The sequence below is a fragment of the Stomoxys calcitrans genome, chromosome 2 (assembly GCF_963082655.1).
Source record: "Stomoxys calcitrans chromosome 2, idStoCalc2.1, whole genome shotgun sequence".
Lineage (NCBI taxonomy): Eukaryota > Metazoa > Arthropoda > Insecta > Diptera > Muscidae > Stomoxys > Stomoxys calcitrans.
Window position 1 is genome coordinate 120,017,034 of NC_081553.1, and position 18,564 is coordinate 120,035,597.

At 39.7% G+C, this 18,564-nt stretch overlaps 1 protein-coding gene across 1 annotated transcript in view; it reads right to left on the bottom strand.

The window, feature by feature from the left end:
• Positions 1 to 13,500: 13,500 nt before the first annotated feature.
• Positions 13,501 to 18,564, bottom strand: part of LOC131994740 (uncharacterized) — a 95,425-nt gene continuing 90,361 nt past the window's right edge. Inside the window, exon 4 of the mRNA XM_059361606.1 lies at positions 13,501 to 13,802. Within this exon, the coding sequence (XP_059217589.1) occupies positions 13,501 to 13,802 (302 nt within the window). The remainder of the gene's footprint in view (positions 13,803 to 18,564) is intronic.

Consider the following 18,564-nt stretch of genomic DNA (forward strand, 5'->3'; position numbering starts at 1 on the left):
TTTCTTATATCCTTTTTTGTCTAAGAAGAGATGCCGGGAAAAGAACTCGACAAATGCGATCCATGGTGGAGGGTATATAAGATTCGGCCCGGCCGAACTAAGCACGCTTTTACTTGTTTAAAGTTAGGCAGAAAAATGTGTTTTTATACCCCCACCGAAGGATGAGGGTATATTCATTTTGTCATTCCGTTTGCAACACAGCGTAAAAATCTAAGACGATTTAGACATGTATATACGTCTGTCTGTCTACAGTCTTAAAAAATAGAGATATTGAGCTGAAACTTTGCACAGATTCCTTTTTTGTCCATAAGCAGGTTAAGTTCGAAGATGGGCTATATCGGACTATATCTTGATATAGCTGCTATATAGACCGATCCGCCGATTTAGGGTCTTAGGCTCATAAAATCCACATTTATTATCCGATTTTGCTGAAATTTGGGACAGTAAGTTTTGTTAGGCCCTTCGACATCCTTCGTCCTTCGACATCCTTCGTCAATTTGGCTCAGATCGGTCCAGATTTGGATATAGCTGCCATATAGACCAATCCTCCGATTTAGGGTCTAAGCACATAAAAGCCACATTTATTATCCGATTTCGCTGAAATTTGGGACAGTGAGCTATGTAAGGCCCTTCGACTTCCTTCATTAATTTGTACTAGATCGGTTCAGATTTGGATATAACTGCCATATGGAGCGATCCTCCGATTTAGGGTCTTAAGCCCACAAAAGCCACATTTATTATCCAATTTTGATGAAATTTGGGACAGTGAATTGTTTTAGGCCCTTCGACATCCTTCGAAATTTGGCCCAGATCGGTCCAGATTTGGATATAGCTGCCATATAAACCGATTAGCCGATTTAAGGTCACATTTATTATCCGACTTTGCTGAAGTTTGAGACAGTGAGTTGTCTTAGGCCCTTCGACATCTTTCTTCCGTTTGGCCCAGATCGGCTCAGCGTAAATTTCATGATCTAAGGTTTTGGGTCCATAAAATGCGCATTTATTGTTCGATGTCGCCGAAATTTGGGACAGTGAGTTATGTTAAGCCCCTTTATATACTTCTGCAATATCGCACAGGTCGGTTCAGATTTGGGTATAGTTGCCATATAGACCGATATCTAGGTTTTAGGTTTTAAGGCCATAAAATACGCATTTATTGTCCGATGTCGCTGAAATTTGAGACGGTAAGTTAAGTTAGGCTCTTCGACGTCCTTCTTCAAGTTTGCCCAGATCGGTCCAGTTTTGGATATAGCTGCCATATAGACCGATTTCTCGATTCAAGGTTTTGGGCCCATAAAACAGGCATTTATTGTCCGATTTCGCCGTAATTTGGGACAGTGCTTTGTGTTAGGCTCTTCGACATTTTTCTGCAACTTGGCCCAAATCGGTCCAGATTTGGATATAGCTGCCATGTAGACCGATATCTCGATTTAAAGTCTTGGCCCCATGAAAGGCTCATTTATAATCCGATTTCACTGTAATTTGACACAGTGACTTATGTTAGGTTTTTCGACATCCGTGTCGTCTATGATTCAGATCGGTTTATTTTTAGATAAAGCTACTGTACTTTTTATTATTTGGTCCAAATCGGAACATATTTTGATATAATTGCTATGGGACATAAGGTATGAAATTTTCACCGAATTTTGATGAAAGGTAGTTTGAATATGTATCCGAGGTGGTGGGTATCCAAAGTTCGGCCCGGCCGAACTTAACGCCTTTTTACTTGTTTGTGTTCTATTTATAATATAAACAGATTACCCTATGGTCTCCAGCCGGACAATATCCGATTGTATGAATTATTTCAAGACCAAATAAATTTAGCGCAAAACATGATTCTAGTCCTTTGTAAAACCGCAAGAACAGAAAGAGAGGTTACAGTTGCATCTTCTGCAGAAGTTGTTACTTGAAATCTTTAGTCTATAACTATGTTTATCAATTAAACAAAAAATTGTCCCGACGAGAGAGAAATTTCCTTCTACTCAACGGCAAAATGATATACCTCTTCATGGCTTTTACATCCCTCAATTTGTGACCATCTGCCATCCGTTGCCCTCCGGGCCTTATTTGGAAGAATCAGGTGTATGGTTGTCTTGCAAATTCCTATGCCTGGGAAATCTCTAAGGGTCGACACCCAGAACAGTTCCGGTAAACTTCCGGTATCTGTGCTACAAAAATATGCCAAGCTGTTACGTTATTGCATGTTTTTTTTTGCGGTGGTAGAGATAACATCTTGTACAAAAAGAATTATTTCATGGTCACCTGAGGATATACTGCTCCCACTTTAGATCCCATTAATTATTCAATATAAACACCGGCCACACTTATCGTAATTATACACCAGTTTTTATTGCATTTAAGGGCAATTTTGCAAATTGCATCCTTTTTTGTCATCTTTGCCCATTTAAAGGCTGCGAGATATCCATCAATCCATGCTGAGGGAAGACATTTGTGTCTACTTGTCCGTAGTAGACAGTATAAGTAGGTGTGTAGTAGTATGTTCACATGCTCGAGTGCTTTGATTTCGAGGGTCAAGTATTGCACATGGGCTACTTCACAACATCGACATGGTAATTTTTCCCTGCACTTGCAGCATCCTGTATGGGCTCATAATTACGATATGTGTCCTTCTTGGCGTTGATGGTCTTTAACTTCGCATTAATAATTTAAAATGCCTTGACGACAGAATTTAATTGAGCTTCTTGTAATAAAATACACGATATGTTATTCCATAGTGGTTGCAAAACGTTTTGCATACTTTTGCTTTGTGATACAATTAAAAATTCCAAAAATAAATGCAATTATTATAAGGGCCTGGAAAAAACTGACAACCATTTTCCTCCCTTTAAGTAGGTTAATTTAAAAGACAATGGGATTATTTAAAGTAATTGATTATCACCGAAGCCATTATAGAAAACAAGTAAAAGCGTGCTATGTTCGGCCGGGTCGAATCTTGGGAGCCTACCACAATGGATTCTGCTAAAAATGTATATAAAAAAAATTTAGTTGAAGGTCATAATTATATTCAAGGTCATAATATAATTATATCAGGCTATAGACCGATTTGGACCGTACTTATCACAGTTCTTAAAAGTCGTAAAAAAACACTACATGCTCAATTTCAGCCAAATCGGACAAAAATTGCGGCTTGTAAGGGCTGAAGGAGTCAAATAGGGAGATCGGTTTATATGGAAGTTACATCAGGTTATAGGTCGATTCAGAACGTACTTGACACAGATGTTTGAAGTCATAACGGAACACCATATGCAAAATTTCAGCCAAATTGAACAAGCTGCGGCTTCCATTGGCTAAAGATGTCAAATCGGAAGATCGATTTATATGGGAGCTATATCATGTTCTTGACCGATGTGGACTATACTTGGCACAGTTGTTGGAAGCCATAACACAACACTACGTGCAAAATTTCAGCCAAATTAGGCAAAAAAGAGGCTTCCAGGGGTCTTAAGAAATCAAATAACGAGACCGGTTCATATGGGAGCCATATCACATTCTTGACCGACTTGGACTATACTTGGCACAGTTGTTGGAAGTCAAACGGAACACTATATACAAAATTGCAGCCAAATCGGAAAAAAATTGCGGCTTCCGCGGGCTCAAGAAGTCGGGAGATTTTATGAGGTTTATATGGAGCTATATCATTTTCTTGGCCTATGTGGACTATACTTGACTCAGTTGTTGGAAGTCATAACAAAACACTACGTGCAAAATTTCAGCCAAATCAGACAAAAAAAGAGGGTTCCAGGGAGTCAAGGTCAGGAGTCCGATTTATATGGGAGCCATATCAGGTTCTTGGCCGATGTAAACCGTACTAAGCACAGTTGTCGGAAGTCATAACGGAACACAATGTGACAAAATTTCAGCAAAATCGGACAAAAATGAGGCTTGTAAGGACTCAAAAAGTCAAAACTTGAGATCGGTTTATATGGGAGCGATATCATGTTCTTGACCGATGTAAACTATACTTGGCACAGTTGTTGAAAGTCATGACAGAACACCACTTGCAGAATTTCAGTCAAATCGGATGAAAATTGAAGCTTCCAGGGGCTCAAGAAGTCAAATCGGGAGATCGGTTTGTATGGGAGATATATCATGTTCCTTACCGATGTGGACTATACTTGGCACAGTTGTTGGAAGTCATAACTGGACATCATTTGCAGAATTTCAGCCAAATCGGGTAAAAATTTCTGCTTCCAGGGACTCACGAAGTCAAATCGGGAGACCGGTTTATATGGGAGCTACATCCAAATCTAAACCGATATGGCCCATTTTCAATCCCCCACGATCTACATCGATGTAAAGTAACTGTGCAAAATTTCAAGAGGCTAGCTTTATGCGTTCGACCGCTATGGTGATTTCGACAGACAGACGGACGGACGGACATGGCTTGTTCGACTCAGGATGTCAAGACGACGAAGAATATATATACTTTATGGGGTCGTAGATCAATATTTCGAGGTGTTAAAAACGGAGTGACTAGACTAGTATACCCCCATCCTATGGTGGTGGGAATAAAAATATAGAATCCATTTCGATTTTTATACCCTTAACCATAGGATGGGGGCATACTAATTTCGTCATTCTGTTTGCAACATCTCGAAATATGCGTCTCAGACCCCATAAAATATATATATTCTTAATCGTCGTGACATTTTATGTCGATCTAGCCATGTCCGTCCGTCCGTCTGTCTGTCGAAAGCACGCTAACTTTCGAAGGAGTAAAGCTAACCGCTTGAAATTTTGCACAAAATCCTTCTTATTAGTGTAGGTCGGTTGGTATTGTAAATGGGCCATATCGGTCCATGTTTTGATATAGCTGCCATATAAACCGATCTTGGGTCTTGACTTCTTGAGCTTCTTGAGGGCGCAATTATTATCCGATTGGAATAAACTTTTGCACGACGTGTTTTGTTACGATATCCAACAACTGCGCCAAGTATGGTTTAAATCGGTTCATAACCTGATATAGCTGCCATATAAACCGATCTTGGGTCTTGATTTCTTTACCCTCTAGAGGGCGCAATTCTCATTCAATTTGCCTAAAATTTTGCACGATGTGTTTCTCGGTGACTTCTAACAATTGTGCTAATTTAGGTTCAAATCGGTTGTTAACCTGATATAGCTGACGTATAAACCGATCTTGAATCTTGACTTCTTGAGGCACTAGAGGGCGCAATTCCTATTCGATTTGGCTGAAATTTTGCCCGACGTGTTTCTCTATGACTTTCAACAGTTGTGCTAAATTAGGTTCAAATCGGTCTTGGGTCTTGACTTCTTGAGCCTCTAGAGCGAGCAATTCCTAACCGATTTGGCTGAAATTTTGCACGGCGTGTTTCTCTATGACTTCCAACAGTTGTGCTAAATTAGGTTCAAATCGGTTCATAACCTGATATAGCTGCCATATAAACCGATCTTGGGTCTTGATTTCTTGACCCTCTAGAGGGCGCGATTCCTTTCCGATTTGGCTGAAATTTTGCACGACGTGTTTCTCTATGACTTTCAATAATTGTGCTAAATTAGGTTCAAATTGGTTAATAACCTGATATAGCTACCATTTAAACCGATCTTAGGTCTTGATTTCTTGAGCTTCTAGAGGGCGCAATTATTGTCCTGAAATTTTGTACGACGGATCCTCTCATGACTATCAACATACGTGTTTTTCTATGGTCTGAATCGGTCTATATCCTGATACAGCTCCCATATAAATCGATACCACTATTTTACTTCTTGAGCCCCCAAAGGGCGCAATGCTTATTCGGATTGGCTGACATTTTACACAGGTCTCCAACGTATAATTTAATTGTAGTCCGAACCGGACCATATCTTGATATCGCTCTAATAGCAGAGCAAATCTTTTCCTTTTTATGCCAAAGAAGAGATGCCGGGAAAAGAACTCGACAAATGCGATCCATGGTGAAGGGTATATTAGCACGATCTAATTTGTTTCCTTTCTATTTTCTATATTTGAAATGCCTTTTATAGGGTTGTTAACATTTTTAACGAGTTCACCTGTATTATTTACAGAAAATAGACAACAACTTTTATTTGAACTAAGGCTACTTAATACCCAATTTAGGCAACAAAATTACTCAAAAGTGATTGGAAATGTAAATACTATCTAGCAATATGAAACTCTTGATTGTTTTGGCAGCCCATAATAAACCCTCTTGGGTTTATAATGCTCACGTTTTTGCCTTTATAATTTAGAGATATTGAACTTTTCAAATTGAAATTTGAAGGCACATGATTATGGTCACTGCAGATAATTTTTCCTCGGTACCAATACTTAAGTACATCTGTGGTGATTGATGGCTTATGCTGGCACATGTTCTCATTTTCAGGTTGCTGAAAAGATAAAATAAAAATGTATTTTCCAAATTAATAAGTTCAATGTTCGTGTAGATGTAGAAGAAACATATAATTTTGACAATTTGTGTAATTTAAGGGAACAACACTTACATTTTTTCTGCTCTTCATAATGGGCCGTACAACAAAAACGAAATTGTTGAAAAAAAAAAAATCCATCATCGATATTCGCATCGCCTGGCACTGTGATTATGACACTCATGTGGGGCCCTGCACATGTTTCACTCTGCGATTATGTATGGCGTTTTCTGTAAGTGCTAAATTGAAAAAGATGAAAAGTGCATATTCTGCGTTTATTTTATGTAGTTTTACTTAAACGTTATTACCTATTTCAATTTCACAAGACAATGGGGTTTCATTGGGCTTCACCTCAATATCATGTTAACTGAACATTCCGAATTTTATGCCTTTTTGTTAAGTAAAATGGTATACCATACGCAAGTAGCACTCCCTACACTGCTATTGAAGTTTCTCCGAACAGGTTGAAAAAAGAAGCTGCCAGTCGATAATGTGTCCGTATAATGAGATAGCCGCTATATGCTGAAATCTGTAAGGGTATAATTTAATGACCGGATGCTTGTTGGATGAAAAGTTGCTTCTGTTAAATGGTGTCTTAATGCAGGATTTATGATTCTTAATCTATGCTTCAAGGTATAGCTGATCATTTAGATGTTATTAATTAATTGCGCTTAAAGTAAAAAGAAATTTACGTGCTGAGTGGTATAGATTTTGTAAAAGAAATAGTTTTTAAACGCCTAGCTTGAATCCTGGCTAGATATGTTTTCAGCGATGGTTATCTCCTTTCAAGTATAGATCAGTCAAATAACATTTTACCACCAAGAACTGTTGCTTTGCAGAACCAGGACCATTATTTAGGAATTTAAACAACATTTTATAACTTGGGTTTTAGTAGGATTGTATACAAGGACCAAAGCTTTGTACCATGGCTTAAGGAACAGCGGAATATTAAAACAAGTAAAAAGGCGTTAAGATCGGTCTGGCCGAACTTTGGACGCCCACCACCTCGGGTATATACGTAAACCACCTTCCGTCAAAATCCGGTGAAAAATGCATACCTTATGCCCCATAGCAGTTATAATAATAAGTACAAGTTATTGTTCCAAATGAACCGATCAGAACCATATACGACACGGATGTCGAAAAGCCTAACGCAACTCACTGTCCCAAATTTCGGTGAAATCGGACAATAAATGCGCCTTTTATGGGCTCAAAACCTTAAATCAAGAGTTCGGTCTATATGGCAGCTATATCCAAATCTGAACCGATCTATGCCATATTGCATAAGTACGTCGAGGGGCTTAGCTTAACTCACTGTCCCAAATTTCGGCGACATCGGACAATAAATGCGCCTTTGATTGGCCAAAAACCTTAAATCGTGAGGTCGGTCTATATGGCAGCTATATCCAAATCTGAACCGATCTATGCCATATTGCATAAGTACGTCGAGGGGCTTAGCTTAACTCACTGTCCCAAATTTCGGCGACATCGGACAATAAATGCGCCTTTGATTGGCCAAAAACCTTAAATCGAGAGGTCGGTCTATATGACAGCTGTATCCAAATCTAGACCGATCTGGGCCAAATTAATGGACATAGAAGGGCCTAACACAACGCACTGTCCCAAATTTCAGCAAAATCGGACAATAAATGTGGCTTTTATGGACCTAAGACCCTAAATCGGCGGATCGGTCTATTTGGCACCTATATCGAAAGCTAGAACGATGTGGGCCAAATTCAAGAATAATGTCGAAGGGCATAACTCACGGTCCCAAATTTCAGCAAAATCGGATAATAAATGTGGCTGTTATGGGCCTAAGACCATAAATCAGCGGATCGGTCTATATGGGGGTAATATCAAGATATAGTCCCATATATTGGGTTGCCCATAAAGTAATTGCGGATTTTTCATATAGTCGGCGTTGACAAATTTTTTCAACGGCTTGTGACTCTGTAATTGCATTCTTTCTTCTGTCAGTTATTAGCTGTTACTTTTAGCTTGCTTTAGAAAAAAAGTGCGCGAAATTTTGTTTACATTTGTTTGTTTGGCGTCAATTTTAATATGGGTACCACAAGTATTGAAAGAAATTAATTTAACAAACCGAATCAACGCTTGTGAAATGCACCTTAAACGCAATGAATTCGATCCGTTTTTAAAACGAATCATAACTGGAGATGAAAAATGGATTGTTTACAACAACGTTAGTCAAAAACGATCATGGTCCAAGCATGGTAAACCAACTCAAACCACTTCAAAGGCTGATATCCACCAAAAGAAGGTTATGCTGTCTGTTTGGTGGGATTGGAAGGGTGTGGTATATTTTGAGCTGCTTCCAAGGAACCAAACGATTAATTCGGATGTTTACTGTCAACAATTGGACAAATTGAATACAGCCATCAAGGAGAAGCGACCAGAATTGGTCAATCGTAAAGGTGTCATATTCCACTAGGACAACGCCAGACCGCACACATATTTGGTCACTCGCCAAAAACTGAGTGAGCTTGGCTGGGAACTTTTGATGCATCCACCATATAGCCCTGACATTGCACCATCAGACTACCATTTATTTCGATCTTTGCAGAACTTCTTAAATGGTAAAACTTTCGGCAATGATGAGGCTATAAAATCGCACTTGGTTCAGTTTTTTGCAGATAAAGGCCAGAAGTTCTATGAGCGTGGAATACTAAATTTGCCAAGAAGATGGAAAAAGGTTATCGAACAAAATGGCAATTATATATTTGATTTGAAGTTCATTCGAAGTTTTATTAAAAATGCATTTAATTTTTTTTAAAAAAATCCGCAATTACTTTTTGGGCAGCCCAATAATACATCTAAGATACTTATAAGCTTAGTTAATGGGAAACTTATGGGGTGAAGTCTCAAGTGATTCCCCCAAATTGGCATTTAGACCTATCAGATTAATAGTTGACTCAGGCCGATTGGAACTAATTAAAGGGACTGTAGGAGTAGATAATGAAAAATACATCTAAAGTGTTTTGGATATATTTATTACTTATAAGATATGCATTTGGAGTAAGTAACAAAAGCGATCAACAAATGATGGCCCTGAAAGTCTTGATATGTTTGGCAGCGACTTCATAATATTTTAGGACCCACAACAAGCCAATCCCTGCATTAGGTATTAGCATTGCTGAGGTTTAGACCGAGCTAAGCCCCTAACCTTACCTTACCTAACCTTATTTCGAATGTTTTACAATTTGCGAAAAATGCCTACACACTAACGCCTTCACAAACATTGTATAATACACAAGAAATATAACATCTATCAGTAGTGTCATGAATTCCAATTCATTTGATATTTCGTGATAAAACAACATTATTTCCATAAAATGATACGTGTTGAAGAACAGTTTCACATACAACATTTATTGGCCAGTAAGTCATTCAAATAAGTAGAAAATACACATGAAGTGAAATATGTATATAGATACAAAGGTTCCCAAAAAACAAAAAAAAAAACGTACAACAACAAAAACCGCTACAACAATTCTTAAATGGAAACCAAGTCAATGACGTTTGGAATACAACCCAGACAAGTAAAGACAGAGCGTTCCAATAACTGAAGGCGTAACAAAGAACATCGCAGACACTCTATCAGACAGCCGCGAACAATTACAAATGGATATGGGCTGTGACTTGAATGTATGCAAGACTCATACAAAAAATTTATCAATCGAAAGTGTTGTTAAATTACGTTTGAATTGCTTAATTTTCAATCAAGAAAATGGTATGAATGGCTGGCTATTCAATGGACTGGGGCAGACAGCCAGACAGACAAGATTGGTGGCCACATGGCATGAATTTCAAAGTCTGGAAAAAAATTTAAAAAAAAAGAAGGAAGAATCTTGACCACTTGGTAAACAGTTGAAATGGAACAAATAAGCAAAGACAATGGTTAGGTTAGGTTGAAAAGAGGGTGCAGATATTAATCCACCCCCTGCCACTATGGACATACACCTAAGCGGCATGGGGCGGATTGAAAAAACCTAAAACCTTACACAAATAGACGAATGGTGTTGATTTCCTTCATTGTATATTGGTGCTAATTTCAAAAGTATTGGAGCTACTTCAAGAGAAAACAAGGAAAAAGGCGTTAAGTTTGGCCGAGCCGAACTTTTGATACCCACCACCTCGGGTATACATGTAAATCACCTTTCATCAAAACCCGATGAAAAAAGCATACTTTATGCCCCATAGCAGCTATATCGAAATATGTTCTGATTTGGACCAAATACTAATGAGTACAAGTCATTGTTCAATTAAGAACAACAACAAAACGAAAAGCCTAACATAAGTCACTGTGTCAAAATTCAGTGAAATAGGACTATGAATGCGCCTTTAATGGGGCAAGGACTTTAAATCGAGATATCGGTCTATACGGCTGTAACATCCAAATCTGGACCGAATCCAAGAGTCTAACAAAACTCGGAAGATAAATAGGAGAAATCGGAGAAATCGGAAAATAAATATGCGTTTTATGGGCCCAAACCCCTAAATCGAGAGATCGATCTATATGGAAGTTATATGCAAATCTTGATCGGTCTAGGCCAAATTGCAGAAATATGTCGAGGGGCTTAACTTTACTCAATGTCGTAAATTTCGAAGACATCGGACAATAAATACGCCTTTTATGGGCCCAAAACCCTAAATCGAGAGATCGGTCTATGTTTAAATCTAGACCGATCTGGGCCAAATTGAAGAAGGATGTCGCAGGGCTTAACGAAACTCGCTGTCCCAAATTTCGGCAACGTCAGACAATAAATGCGCCTTGTATGGTCCCAAAACCTTAAATCGAGAGATCGGTCTTTATGACAGCTATATCCAAGTTTGCACCGATCTGTGCCATTTTCCAGAAATATTTCGAGGGGTTCAAACTAATTCAGTGTCCCAAATTTTGGCTACATCGGACAATAAATGCACCTTTTATGGGCCCAAAACCTTAAATCGAGAAATCGGTCTATATGGCAGCTATATCCAAATCCGGACCGATCTGGATCAAATTGAAGATATATGTCGAAGGGCCTTACACAACTCACTGTCTCAAATTTTGGCAAAATCGGACAATAAATGCGCCTTAAATCGTGAGATCGGTCTATATGGCAGCTATATCCAAATCTCGACAGATCTGAGCCAAATTGAAGAAAGATATCGATTGCTTAACACAACTCACTGTCCCATATTTTAGCAAAATCTGATAATGAATGTGGCTTTTATGGGCCTAAGACCCTAAATCGGTGGATCCGTCAATATGGCAGCTATATCCAAATCTGGACCGATCTGGACCAAATTAATGAAGGATGTCGAAGAGCCTAACACAACCCACTGCCCCAAATTTTAGAAAAATCGGATAATATATATTGCTTTTATGGGCATAAGACCCTAAAACGGCGGATCGGTCTATATGACAGCTATATCGAAATCTGGACCGATCGGGGCCAAATTGAAGAACGATGTCGAAGGTCGTAACACAATTCACTGTCCCAAATTTCAGCAAAATCGGATAATAAATGTGGCTTTTATGGGCTTAAGACCCTAAATCGGAGGATTGGTCTATATGGGGGCTATATCAAGATATAGTCCGATATAGCCCATCTTCGAACGTAACCTGCTTATGGACAAAAAAGAAATCTGTGCAAAGTTTCAGCTCAATATCTCTATTTTTAAAGACTGTAGCGTGATTTCAACAGATAGACTGACAGACGGGCAGACGGACGGACATGGCTAGATCGTCTTAGATTTTCACGCTGATCAAGAATATATGTACCTTATAGGGTCGGAAATGGATATTTCGATGTGTTGCAAACGGAATGACAAAATTAATATACCCCCATCCTTCGGTGGTGCGTATAAAAATTGAGTAAAACATGATTTTGAACTTCTCAGCAGCTGGTTCATCCACGAAGTTTTATTTGATAAGAGGCCATAAGGAGTAAAGGATGACTGGCCAAGAGCTACTGCAAGCGCATTGACCATTCTTGCCAAAATTTTGCACAACGCTTTCCTCGACGACTATCACATTATGTGAGAAGTTTGCTCGAAATCGGTTCAGAATTAGATATAGCTCCTATATATATGTTCGTCAGATTTTGGGCAATTTGCAATAACGTTGTCTTATACACAAAGTTCTTAATATTTGGAATCAGTTTTGCGGTTCATCTCCAGTATGTTTCGTTTTCCCACCGTATCTGCAACTTTCTTGTGGTCTCTTCTCTTATTTCGTTTCTGTAGTCTTGTGTAGGTCCACTGTTGTTTACTCTCGCCTTGAAAAGTGCGACGAGGTATGGTGCCTTGCCTGCTATTATTTCCACCGCAGCAGCCGAAATGGTCTGATACGCCGATACCACTCTTAGTGCGGTGGTTCGCTGAACACTAATCAGCTGTTGTGCCCTGTGCCTGACATGGAGGCTATCTGCCCAGATTTTGCACCCGTATAAGAGGATGCTGTTACAAGCTTCCATTAAAAGTTTTCTCTTTTTGGGGTAGTGGGCCTCCTATGCTCGCCATAAGTCTGCTCAGTTGGGCCGTGAGTCCGATCGCTTTTTGAGCAGAGAATTTTATCTGCGGACCGAACGTCAGTCTGGAATCCAGCCAAGGTAATTTCCCACCTTACTTGTCGTAATGACTTTGCTGTCGACTCGCATGTCTGTTTCCAGGGGATTCTCCGTCTAATCTAATTAATTTATTGGTGAGTGTGGCCAACTCTAGTCCGAGTTCACGTAGGCAGTTCCTCTAGCGGATCACGACCTGTGCCTCTTCCGTATATCTTGCCGGTATGACTGCCGCATCGCCGTCTGCGTAGTCGTAGCCTATGAGGAAGGACTCGTCAGGCAATTCCATCCTTAAGATGTTATTTTAGTTGATGTTGCTTAGGTACGGGACCAGGATGGACCCATGAGGTGCTCCTGACGTTATCTGAAATCTCTTCGTTCCAGAACTCGTGTCGTAGACCAAAGCTCTATCTCTAAGGTAGCTTTTGATAATTCTTAAAAGGTACCTTGGCATTTTAAACTTCCTTTGTAGGGCGTCTATGTATGGCTTCTTGAGCCAGGTGGGTGATTCACCTTGTTTTTTCCCTCCTTAGAGTAGATAATATTTTTCGGTTTTTTTCTGCATTCTTTTAGCATGTGTCGTTTCACGCCGCACTTGATGCATAGCCTGTTTGATTTCTGTTCGGCCCTTTACACTACCATTGAATGTGTCCACTTCAGAAGCACCTTCCTTCCAATCCTTAGTTTCTCTGACTATAGTATTGCGTTTACCCCGTCGATCGGGAGCGAAAACCCTCCTTTGTTCCCTTGTCTTCGACGCTGTGAGACGTATGCTCATATCGCCCGGAGGCATGTCTGTGCTGTCATTTATGGCGGTTTTCACCTCTTCTTCTGTAAATAATGCGTCGATTTATAGTCTAGTTCTAAACCATAATTCACGATAGAAATAGCTTTTGATTTAATGTTCTTTACTTCAGCGGCTTCTTTTACCGTGTTTTTGGAACTGGATGTAGTGGCTATTGACATTTGTCTTAAATCTTTGGATGTCAAAGTGGGTGGGAAAAACATTAGACGGAAGTCGATTCCACATACGAACGGTTCGGGCGAAATAAGAATTCTGTTTAATGCGTTGTGCGGTCCGCTGGTCAATAAATTACAAATGGATGTGAGTTCCTGGAATGTCAAGTATCCCATCCTTACATCAAGAATAAGAAGACGAATATGAGACGAACATACACCATAAAAGTACCGATAGAACAGCGCCAAACAACCCACATTGCGACGATGATGAAGGGAGGCAATAGAGTTGAATACCCCACTGTCCCCAATCAACGCCATCGCTCTCCTCTAAACACGGTCCAGTAGCTAAAGGGATGATTTTGAAGCTCCAGCCCATACATGTGAGTTGTACTCTATTTTCGGCATTATGAAAGCGGTGTAAATGTTAAGAAGACCAGACGGAGTGAAGTAATTCTTACACCGTTTAAGGAAGCCTAAACACCTTATCACTTTGTATTTTCATGCCCTGAACATCAAGAGCTTCTGATTGCTCAACATTCACACCGTTGATAGACAAAGATGATCGTAATCGGTCAGCGAGTCGTTTGTGTGACAACAAGCAGCACTGAGTCTTCTGTGCATTAAAATCAACTCGATTCATTCGACCCCACTCAGAAATGGCCAGCAAATCCTGGCGGAGTGTATCGTCCATAACCCGCCTCTTGTCCTCCATCTCTCGAAGAATCGGCCTATGGTCGAATGAGTACGAATGACAGAGATTACTGTCATCCGCAAATAAGTAGATCGGATTCGATGACTGACCTAACAGATCGTTGATGAAAATAAGAAAAAGGGAAGGAGAAAAAATAGAGCGCTGGGGTACACCTGCGGTCAATTTATGCTCATGGGATGAGAACCCATCTATAACGACTCGAATAATGCGATCTTTGAGAAAGCTCGAAATAAATCGAATAAAGCCATTATCGACACCAAATGCGACAAGCTTTGATAGTAGTGCACCATGCCAGACCCTATCAAATACCTTGGAGATATCCAGAGCCACAACCTTACTCTCACCAAACTAGTGGATTGAGCGACTTCAACGTTCCGACAGAAGTGCCATGAGGTGGCCTGTAGAGCGATTTCTGCGGAACCCATACTGTTGGTCGCTAAGAAGGCCATTAAACTCTAAATACCTCACAATATGGTGTTTAACCATGCTCTCCATGACCTTGGAGAGAGCGCGGAGCATATGGCAATTGGCCGATAATTCGCAGCGTTGTTTGCCTCACCCTTCTTGGGTATTAGCTGAACGTTCGCCACCTTCCAACTCGCCGGGAAGACTCCCGGCCGGTAGGCAAGGTTGAAAAGGTTGTGTAATGGACGAGCGAGCGTCGAAGAACACTTGCGAAAGACAAGTGTTGATATGCCATCCGGGCCATGGGAATTATTTTAGTCTAGATTATCAAGAACCCTTTAACTCCACGAGTTCGAAAAAATATTTGGGGCATGACGCCAGATACATTTTCGAATGAGGGGAGAGGTAAATTGCCATCCGGCAGGGAAATATACCAGCCAACAGGTTAGCCTTATCAACCGGGTCATTGAACGTTTGATCATCCTTAACAAGAGTTGGAATAGATGAAGAACTACCCTTTACAACATTCGAACGGACAGACCGACAGACACACGGACATCGTTAAATCGTCTTAGAATTTCACGACGATCAGAAATATATATACTTTGTAGGGTCGGAAATTGATATTTTGATGTGTTGCATGGTTAGGTTAGGTTGAAAAGAGGGTTCAGATTTTAATCTGCCCCATGCCACTATGGACATACAACTAAGCCGGTAATCGGCTTGTTGTGCGCCATAAAAACTACAAAGTAGCCTCTAAAAAGAAAATTTTACATTAGGAATTCCAGACATGATGTGTTGCATAATATGTATTTGTGTTTGAGCCTAGTATATTTGATATGAAGACAGTGTGGTATTTAACCAGACAATGAATGAAAAATCTTTTGTGGCCATGTTGATCACTTTTGACAAAAATATTGAAACAAAAGCAAAAACACAGTATCTGTAGACACTCAATTATCCAAAATTTTAAATAGGAATGCCCTACTTTGGCAATGTTCCATGACCAAAAGCTTTGGGCACAAAAGAACTGAGTGCAGTACATTCTTGATCTTGGCTTTGTCTCCAATATCATTGTAATTTGTTTGTTTGTTTCATTCCCTGTATTCCTTTCCAAGTGACTGGTCTTATGGTCTTATACTTGATATAGTAATATGCTGCCAATATATGGGTATATGGACAATTCTAGTCGTTGTTTTCCTAGCCATTTGTTTTTTGTTTACCCACAATTTATCGCGGTTTTTATTATTTCTTTATGGTTTCATTGGCGATAATATTATAGAAAATTTATGTGCTTTTAAATAATGTGCAATTCAGATATAAAATTGTGTGGACAAGGAAGAACAAAACAAGAGGGGGCACATGAAATGACGGGGTAATCAAATGCGTCTCTCTTTGGTTGTATGATGCAGTGTGTACTTCCTATGTTGTGAATTTTGTAGATGCCAAAACAAAGTGGAATGAAAATTGCGCCAAAATGCTGGTCCTTCGCTAATCTTAGTGGCGCTAGTTTTTTTAATACCCTTCGCCATAGGATGGGGGTATACTTATTTAGTCATTCTGTTTGTAACTCCTCGAAATATTTGTCTGAGACCCCATAAAGTACATATATTCTTGATCGTCGTGACATTTTAAGTCGGCGTAGCCATGTCCGACCGTCTATCTGTCGAAAGCACGCAAACTTTCGAAGGAGTAAAGCTAGTCGCTTGAAATTTTGCACAAATGCCAATTCGGTCTATGTTTTGATATAGCTGCCATATGAACCGATCTTGGGTCTTGAATTCTTGAGCCTCAAGAAGGCGCAACTCTTATCATATTGGAATGAAATTTTGCACGACGTATTTTGTTATGATATTCAACAACTGTATCAAGTATGGTTCAAATCGGTCAATAACCTGATATAGCTGCCATATGAACCGATCTGGCGTCTTGACTTCTTGAGCTTCTAGAGGGCGCACTACTTACCCGATTGGAATAAAATTTTGCACGACGTGTTTCGCTATGACTTCCAACAACTACGCTAAGTATGGTTCAAATCGGTAAATAACCTGATATAGCTGCCATATAAACCGATCTTGAGTCTTGACTTCTTGAGCCTCTAGAGTGCGCAATTCTTATCAGATTTGAATGAAATTTTGCACGAAATATTTTGTTATGATATCTAACAACTGTGACGAGTATGGTTCAAATTATTCAATAACCTGATATAGTTGTCATATAAACCGATATGAGGACTTGACTTCTTGAGCTTCTAGAGGGCGAAATTCTTATCCGATTTGGCTGAAATTTAGCATGACGTATTTTTTTCTCTTTTATTCAACAACTTTGCCAAATAAGGTTCAAATCGGTCAATAACCTGATGTAGCTGCCATATCAACCGATCTGGGATCTTGACTTCTTGAGCCTCTAGAGGTCGCAATTATTATCCCATTTGCCTGACATTTTGTACGACGGATCCTCTCATGACCATCAGCATTCGTGTTTATTATGGTCTGAATCAGTCTATAGCCTGATACAGCTCTCATATAAATCGATCTCTCCATTTTACTTCCTGAGCACATAAAGGGCGCAATTCTTATTTGAATTGGCTGACATTTTACACAGGTCTCCAACATATAATTTAATTGTTGTCCGAACTGGACCATATCGCGATATCGCTCTGCTATTAGAGCAAATCTTTTCTTTTATCTTTTTATACCCACCACCGAAGGATTTTTTGTCATTCCGTTTGAAACACATCGAAATACCCATTTCTGACCCTATAAAGAATATATATTCTTGATCAGCGAAAAAATCTAAGACGATCTAGACATGTCCGTCCGTCTGTCTGTTGCAATCACGCTACAGTCTTTACAAATAGAGATATTGAGCTGAAATTTTGCACAGATTCTTTTTTTGTTCATAACCAGGTTAAGTTCGAAGATTGGTTTTATCGGACTATATCTTGATATAGCCCCCACATAGACCGATAGGCCGATTTAGGGTCTTAGGCCCATAAAAGCCACATTTATTATACGGATTTGTTGAAATTCAAGACAGTGAGTTGTGTTGGGCGCTTCGATATCCTTCGTCGATTTGGCCCAGATTGGTCCAGATTTCGATATAGCTGTCATATAAACCGATCCTCCGATTTAGGGTCTTAGGCCCCTAAAAGCCAAATTTTTTATCCCATTTTGCTGAAATTTAGGAGGTGAGTTGTTTTAGGCCCTTTGACATCTTTTGGCACAGATCGCATCAGATTTGGATATAGCTGTCATATAGACCGATTTCTCGATTTTGGGGTTTGGGGCCATAAAAGGCGCATTTATTGTCCGATGTCGCCGAAATTTGAGACAGTGAGTTGTGTTAGGCTCCTCGACGTCCTTTTCAATTTGGGCCAGATCGGTCCAGATTTGAATATAGCTGCCATATAGACCGATCTCTCGATTTAAGGTTTTGGGTCCTTAAAAGGCGCATTTATTATCCGATTTCAACGAAATTCGGAACAGTGCGTTCTCTTCGACATTTTTCTGCAAC